Consider the following 8200-nt stretch of genomic DNA (forward strand, 5'->3'; position numbering starts at 1 on the left):
TTTCGGTCCCATAACCGGTCCTTACCGATCCCGGTCCCGAGCCGGTCCTTTGTCGGTCCCGGTCCCGGTCCTCCGGCGGTCCCGGGCGGGGCCGGGCCCATTTGGCCATCTCTACTCATACCCATCCTATAAACAGACAGGGTTTACTTATGGTCTAACGAGCTTAAAAATCTTTTTGTATTTTTATGAAAACAAAACTTATATAAAATCACAAGTTATGTAAAATAATTCAAAATACATAACAATTTTTTCAACTTAAAATTTGACGTAAATATATAATAATATACATACTTTATAAAGAAATTGTTTTACTAAATATGAAGTATCAATAAAGAAAATGACTATATGAAAAAATAAAGAATTGATCAATTGAGGTAATTATCTTTTCAAATTTAAGATTTTTAAAAATATTATTATCATGAGTCATAACTAAGTAGGAACTGATAAGTACTAAGAATTTTCAAAAAAAAAATTGGAAATATTAATTCTAAAAGTTCATTAATATAAAAATATTAATAGGTCTGACGGGGGTCTGCCCAAATATTTTTTTTCATTGCTATGTCCACTCATTACTTTTAATAAGTCAGTCTAGGTCCGCCCATTTCTTCGAGAATGGTATTTCAAAGCCCGCTTTTCTAGCGGGTTATCCCACCCGTGAACCACTCTAATCAAAACCTTACCCTCCACTCGAATTAGTAGCTCCAATAACTCAATTGTGATCGGATTGGATCGTATAAATTTTTTAATATTTGAATTAGTTCGATCAATTCTTGGATGAAAGTTCATAATCTAATAAAACTGAAGAGATCCAATTCAATCACCATTTAATTATTAACTGTATATAAATATTAACATTTTATGATATTTATACGTTGTAGTTTTTAATAAATTAAGAAAATATATAAATAATTGGTTGAAACAACTGTTCAGTGGATAACCACTAGTAATATTCAACAGATGGAACCAATTTGATCCAATCAATTATCAGATTGGCATAGATCGGATGTCTAATGTTATTGGATTGGATCATATGAGAAAATCCAACATCCATTGAATGATTGGATCAGATTGGATACACTTAGATCAATTGGATTTCAACCAATAAACACTCGAAAACAAAAATGAAAACTTCAAGAACATAAACATAAAAAATATGCAAATTTATTCAAAATAAGTGTCATACAAAACCCATGTGAATCAAAAACTCGAAATCTATCACTTCTTAAAAAACCAAATCAAAAGTAAGAACTTGAACATCACCAATGGACCGTTACTTTACCAGATGAATATGACAAGATTCAAGAATGTTACCCGGTAAAACGAAAGCAAGGACCAAGGTCTTACTCGATAAGTGAAGGCGATGATTCTTACCATGATTAGTACTTACCGGGTAAATTGTTGTATCCGTTTCTGGGTCACCTTTGGATCCGTCTTTGTTGTTACTGCTATTTGTTCTTGCTCTTCTTTTAGTTTATGTGATACGACATCCAATTTATCAGGAGTTTTGATGACTGAGTTAGGTGTTGCGAGAGAAATTACTGATTTTGGACTGTGTCACCTTAACACATAGTAACATACCTAACACATAGTAAGGTGTTACTATGTTTAAGATGGCTTCTACATTTCCTACTTTTTGGAGTTCCTATCAAAACTCAATTCGTTACTGTTATTGCTAACGATATAAATAAAAATACAAACTATTCATCTTAATAGCTCAAATATAAATAAAGATAAATGTTTTATTGGGCTTATTTCAGATGGATTTTCGGTCGACAAATGAATATGAAACGAGGCAGATCTGTTAAACCTCGAAAGGGATCACATACACCCGTTCAATCATTTTCATAAGTAAATCTTTATAAGATATGAAAAATACACATACTAGACTTTATAACAGACTCTATTATCAGCCAAAAGATCGGTAAAAAAATCCCTTCTGATGGAAAAACCAAAAAAGTTTGTCGAATAAAATAAAAACCATAAAAATTTCTCTTTAGAAAGAAAAAAAAACTGCAAAATTCCGCTAAAAACAGATCGACTTAAAGGGTGTTTAAGATTGCTTATAAAAACAACTTATTGACTTATTCCGGTATAACATCGGTAATAAATAATTTTGAGTGTTTGGATAAATAACTTGTACCAATACCAAACCAGTGATAAAGAATTTTTGAAAAAATTAAATCATTCTAACTTATAATAAATTGGTAATAATTTTTATAAAAAATATAAATGTTTCAAATAAAAATCCAAACACCCCCTTAAATACGATACAGTAGAGATCGGAGACTGGAGCTCGTTGTTTCATTTACTTCCATGGTCTTGGTCTCTCCATCGTTGTTCAGGCGATAACCGATAAACGCCGTAACCCAATATCAGTGTTGCCATCGATCAAGAATCGCACTCCTGCTGTCAAGCCATTGGCGATAAACATACCAAGAGAAAACATGCAGATATTCGTGAAAACGCTAACTGGGAAGACGATCACTCTCGAAGTCGAGAGCAGTGACACCATTGACAATGTCAAAGCCAAGATCCAGGTCTAATTTTGTTAATTGTTATCTCTTTTTATTCAACTACTTTATGCTTTTGATTTGTGATGGCATGTTATGTTTCTTCTGCCGATCGTTATTTGGCTTCTTGAATCTTGATACATGCTTGTTAGTGATGAAACTAGGGTTTTATGTCTTTCACCTTGTAGAACTTGTAACTAATATCCTCCAACACAATTTTGAAGATCCATGAGAAACCAACACCATGCTGTACGCCCAAGTGCGGCCATAAAATTGGAATCCTCCCTTGAAATTGAATAGTTCCATGAATCAATGGCAATTGGGGGAAATAGCAATATGAAATTTTCTATAGATTTCTTTTACGAACTAGAATTTTGGGTTCAAGTAAGACACTTAGAAATCAGATGAGGTGGGACTGTTAATGTAAAGAAGAGAGATGGATTTCATCAATTGCTAGAACATTAAGAACTGTATTTTCATCACCTACAACCATCTTGCAAGAAACCCTAGAAATGAGGATGATCATAGAGAATATGAAATATTTGATAGGATCTGTTTCAGACTGAACCCTGTGGGGCATGTGTAAAGCTTCGTGAGGTTGGTGCATCCCATTGATCAGGACCCTCTGCAAGTGGAAGGTTGCATTGGGGATCTCAGGAAGATGATTTTCTTTCAGAATGATCTTGAAGAATGAAAAGGATGATTGATTGATCAAAAGAGGAAAAACAATTGAACAAGAAACGAAATTGATCAAATACAATTGAGAAAGATGGACCTTGATACTATATTTACTCAGTATAAATTTGCAATCGCGAACGAAACAGAAACAGAATAAGAGATAACAAACAAAATGAAAGGGAAAAGAGAACTTGTTATTCACAGCTCAACGCTATTAAACTTATATGCAAGTCCATAACGGTCGATGACTAATATTGAAACCAAACAGAGAATATAATAAACTGACTAAATCTAATTCATATTTTTACATTTTACACATCCAGTCCATCAAAGCATTGTGATTAATGCCAGATAGTGCCTGCAGTTTGCAACACTTCATATCTTTGTAGTAAATTAGACTTGTGCTTGGGTTGCCTAGAAACTTTGTTGACTGGTTTAACAATATCTTGATAAAAGAGGATGAAAGATATTGTTAATTCTGTTCCCATTCAGAAATCATAATTCGTGACATCCTGTAGATACAGCTATCTTTCTGATGCATTCCTACATAAGGAGTCCCAGTAATTCTTATTGCATGACATTACCATCTCTGAGTGGAACTATTCATCCTCACCTTATGTGGGCAAAGAAAAGGAAAAAAAGTGAACAAAAAAAGAGACCGGAGAAGCAATCTACAATTTTTGGAACGTTTATATTTACAAATTTTCGCATGATGTTTTCCCCCACATCAATGAAATTTTTCTGTTTGTAATGAGAAATGAGCAGTTAGCTATGAACTGGCTCTCTTTTTCTTGGTTATACACTTGTATTTAAGAAAAATCTTGATCTTTGTTGGAAATTTATTTCTCTATTTTGGATTAGGGTAGTTGATTGCAAATAGGAGTGTGGTTGGGGGAGGGGACGGAGGCTAGAGGTGGGTTGGTGTGGAATGTCATTAAGGTTGGTGGTTTCTTGTGACAAGTCCAGTGGTTGAAGTAAGTTTGCGTACATCATACCTCTTTGAGACCCTACTTTAGTGGCGGACCCATGAATTTCTCTGACCGTTGCACCTTTAAGTGGGTCCGACCTGGAGGAAGTCAACGTTGTTTGACCATGGAAGAGTTGATTATGTCGATTTGGGGGATGAGATACATTTTTTTCAAATGGAATCTATCATGATCTTTAAAATAAGTCTATGTTGTTTGAAAATGAGATAAAAAGCCACGATTTTTAAGATGAATTGACATTTGAGAAGAAAAATAAATCATGAAAAAAATAATAAAATCAAAACGGGAGAAAAATTAACAAAAAACTGCCTTGGAAGTTAAGAGTTTGATCTAAAATTAAAAGATAAAAAGTTAAAGTTTTAACTGAAATAAGATTCTAACCCATGACATCTTGCATGTAGAGTGCTAATCAATCCATACCACTGCACCCTTGTTTAATTTCTGTTATAAATTTGGTTTCAGATTATTTAAGGGCACCCCTCAAAATCAAACGGGTGCACCTTTTAGACGTCTAATGTTTTTTCTCTTGCAATAATCGAATGAGCAGGTGGACGGGAGTCCATTCCCCTCTTAATAGGTCTGCCCCTGCCCTACTCGAGTGGGTTATGTCTGTTTGGTTTGGTATAGTTTTGCTATTGTTACTTACCTCATTCATGTAGCATTGTCCAACAATAACCGTGATTTGGGAACTTGATTGGTACATCAATTGGGAGGCTTCTACTATGTCATCTATTAACTATTAGTATAGATTGGTACTGTAATATGATTTAAGATATATGTAGGCATACATCCTAACACTTTTTGTTCTTACTGCACCTTTTTGTTTGCTACTTCTTTTACCTTGTTTTCTTCTTGGTGGGTTCCTTGTTCACCATGTATGTATACTTAATTCCTATCATCCCATGTAAAACAATAAATAAAGATAAATATATGAATGTGAAAATGAAGATGGATTATTGTAATTTAAAATATTGTCTACTCTCTGGTGTCCTGAGTTCATTTTCTCTTGTTATTGATTGTTAAAGTGAAACTTCCAAAAATGAGGTCCTAAGTTCTTAGATGCTTGCTTTTCGTCTTTCAAATTAGGATAGGATGTAAGGTATCTGGGTTCTCATAACAGTTTACTGTTCCCTGTGAACGTATCACACCACTTCTATTATTAAAAGAAAATTCAAACATCTTGCATAATGTTCATGTGAACTTAAATCCTCTGCATTTGATGTGTACATCTGTTTTCGAGTTTGTGATAATTATTCTATTTTCTGCTATTTCCCATGACCTTCATGAGCATGTGGTGGGAACTGGGAAGTGGGTTGAGGGCATACCCTTTTTTAATCCCTTTGGGTGCCATTGTTTCCTTTTGCTAACCGTGTTATTGGAATTAAAGGACAAAGAAGGCATCCCCCCAGACCAGCAGAGATTGATTTTTGCTGGCAAGCAATTAGAGGATGGTCGAACTCTTGCTGATTACAACATCCAGAAGGAGTCTACGCTTCATCTGGTTCTTAGACTTCGGGGAGGAACCATGATCAAGGTCAAGACTCTCACTGGGAAAGAAATTGAAATTGATATTGAGCCAACTGATACTATTGAGCGGATCAAGGAACGAGTTGAAGAGAAGGAAGGAATCCCTCCAGTGCAACAAAGGTTGGCCTTTTTTCTTTCATCTTAATCTTGTGGAATCGGTACTGAATATATAGTGTTAGAAATATCTTAAATTTATGCAAGTTATCATCTCATTTTTAGCCCACTCCAGTCTCCAGCTAGTTAGGGATAAAATGCTTGCGATTGTTGTTATCCTAATTGACAAAGAACCATTTGTACTATTTAATTTGGAAAAGCTACTAGGTGGTCTTCAAATTAGAGCTTTGGACTTAACTTTTGATGTGTTTTAGTCTATCTTCCTCTAGGTTCACTTTTTTTGTTAATCGTGGGTATATAGGCCAGCTTGTGCACCTCGACTAATCCCAAGATAACAGCTAGAAAATCCCCAGTGGCCTTGCAGGACCCGTACCGGTGACCTCTAAAGAGGAACCCAAAGACCAAGTTTTTCTATTTACCAGTTGAGCAGCCGTACAAGGTTTCTTGGGTATACGACATTATGCATCATGCAGACTTCTTGGTTATGCACCATTATGCAGACTTTTCCTTGTGCAACTTATTTGAAACCTAGGGCATTGTGTCTTTGTAATAAGGTGTCAACTCTATTGTAATTTTACACTTCTGTTGACAAAATTTATCCACATAATCATCAATTTTGCTGATCAAATAAGTGTTCAGTTTGTACTTTATCAAATTTAATGCTACATGGTAGTTTATTTTTTCTAAAGGATTATTTTAAGGTATCCAAGGGGATACACAGTTACACCACAATTTTGAATCAAAAGAGAGATTTCAAGAAATGGCATATTGTTAAGCTATTCTGGGCTAAAAAGGGGTCATTAGCCTAGTAGTATCTAGCCAAGGGTTCAAGCAGTATGTGTTAGTTTTGCTGTATATAAATATTTTATGGATTCAATTTTTTTGTAGGCTTATTTATGCTGGGAAACAGCTTGCAGATGATAAGACAGCAAAAGACTACAATATTGAAGGGGGTTCAGTCCTTCATCTTGTTCTTGCATTAAGGGGTGGTAAGCTTTAAGACTATATATACATGTGATGAAGTGTGTGTACCTTAGTGGGAGATTTGAGTTTGATATACTTGTTTGCAGAGTAATCTGATGAGATATTACATCTAATTGCACTTGGTGTTACTTGAAATGAATACCGACAATTTTATATGCAAATTGTGTTGTTTAGGATGACATCGAGCGACCACTGTTTGGTATGAAATTTAAGTGCTGGCATTCCCTTCTTTGTTATGTGTGTTTTTTCCCATTGAAAGTTACCGAGCCTACAAATGCACATACTAAGTGGTTGTTTGGTTGGTTTCTCAATAAGTCCCTTATGGATCCTCATCTGCATATAACTAACATAATAACCTGCGAGTCTCGTTAAGCTGCTAACAAACATGCTCTAATAGTAGTGGGTAAACAAGCCATACTTGAGAAAACTCTTCCCCAAAGCATATGATCTAATTTGGATTTGTACTTTTATTTCTATTTCTATATTTCAAAGTAAATAAATGATGTGAAAATTCCTTTTTCCTTTTTATAGTCTAAAATTGAATACAATATTTCCTAATTTGAAAAAGTTTGTTAACCATGCCTACTGAATATACAGTCTGGATCTGGACCATGACCACACCTCCATTAATTCTTTACTGACTTCATTTTTACACATTATCCGTGCAAAATCTGTAAGTCGAAAGACTCAATTTATGTTTTGATTTTTTTTATTAGATATGTTTATTATAAATTTCGTTTTCATGGTATTTAATGTGTTTTGGTCACGGTTCGTCTAACTAATGTCGTTATAATAAATCTGTTAATTAGTTAAATCAAGGATCATTTTAGTTCTTTTGTCTATTGTTTTTTGTTTCCTATAAAAAAGCAAAAACGATATTCATACACACACATCTATACTATAGCATTTGACAAAAACTCTTAAAAACCATTTTTTATGCATGAAGTACTGTTTATTGATGCATATTATTTACAATTTAATATTATAAGTAAATTATGCTAAGTACAACTTATTAAAGTTTCATGTTTAAGTTTGTGTAACTAACTGCAAATAAATATAATCGAGCGGATAAACATCTCATTTTAAATATAAAAAATTTAAAATATAATTAGAATAATCATTGAAGTATAACAACATACTTAATTATTATTTTTATAAAAAATATATTAAACAAAAAATAAAAGAATGGATTAAAGAAATACATAAAAAAAAAAATTTTAATATTTAGTTTGGTACTAAAATCAAAAAAAATTTCAATTCCTTATGATGTCTTCATATTTATATCTTATTTAAAAATAAAAACATTATCGTTTTTTAAAAATCATATAAAATCGTATTATAACATCGATTGAGACAAAAAAACACAAAACATTAAAATCGAGATGTATCTCGCTGCATTGT

At 33.5% G+C, this 8200-nt stretch overlaps 1 protein-coding gene across 1 annotated transcript; it reads left to right on the top strand.

Moving 5' to 3' along the window:
- Positions 1 to 2269: 2269 nt before the first annotated feature.
- Positions 2270 to 6980, top strand: LOC112511680 (ubiquitin-NEDD8-like protein RUB2). Its single transcript, XM_025117387.1, has 3 exons — positions 2270 to 2537; positions 5562 to 5821; positions 6704 to 6980. The coding sequence occupies exons 1-3, from the start codon at positions 2445 to 2447 to the stop codon at positions 6813 to 6815; spliced, it is 465 nt and encodes a 154-aa protein (XP_024973155.1). The 5' UTR covers positions 2270 to 2444; the 3' UTR covers positions 6816 to 6980.
- Positions 6981 to 8200: the final 1220 nt, after the last annotated feature.

Source organism: Cynara cardunculus (assembly GCF_001531365.2).
Source record: "Cynara cardunculus var. scolymus isolate 2C chromosome LG 4, CcrdV1, whole genome shotgun sequence".
Classification (NCBI taxonomy): Eukaryota; Viridiplantae; Streptophyta; class Magnoliopsida; order Asterales; family Asteraceae; genus Cynara; species Cynara cardunculus.

Excerpts from the sequence above, each read along its gene's own strand:
- LOC112511680 (XM_025117387.1), top strand. The coding sequence starts at position 2,445 with ATGCAGATATTCGTGAAAACGCTAACTGGGAAGACGATCACTCTCGAA. Across the intron at positions 2,538-5,561 it reads ATGTCAAAGCCAAGATCCAG|GACAAAGAAGGCATCCCCCC; the intron begins GTCTAATTTTGT and ends TTGGAATTAAAG. Across the intron at positions 5,822-6,703 it reads ATCCCTCCAGTGCAACAAAG|GCTTATTTATGCTGGGAAAC; the intron begins GTTGGCCTTTTT and ends ATTTTTTTGTAG.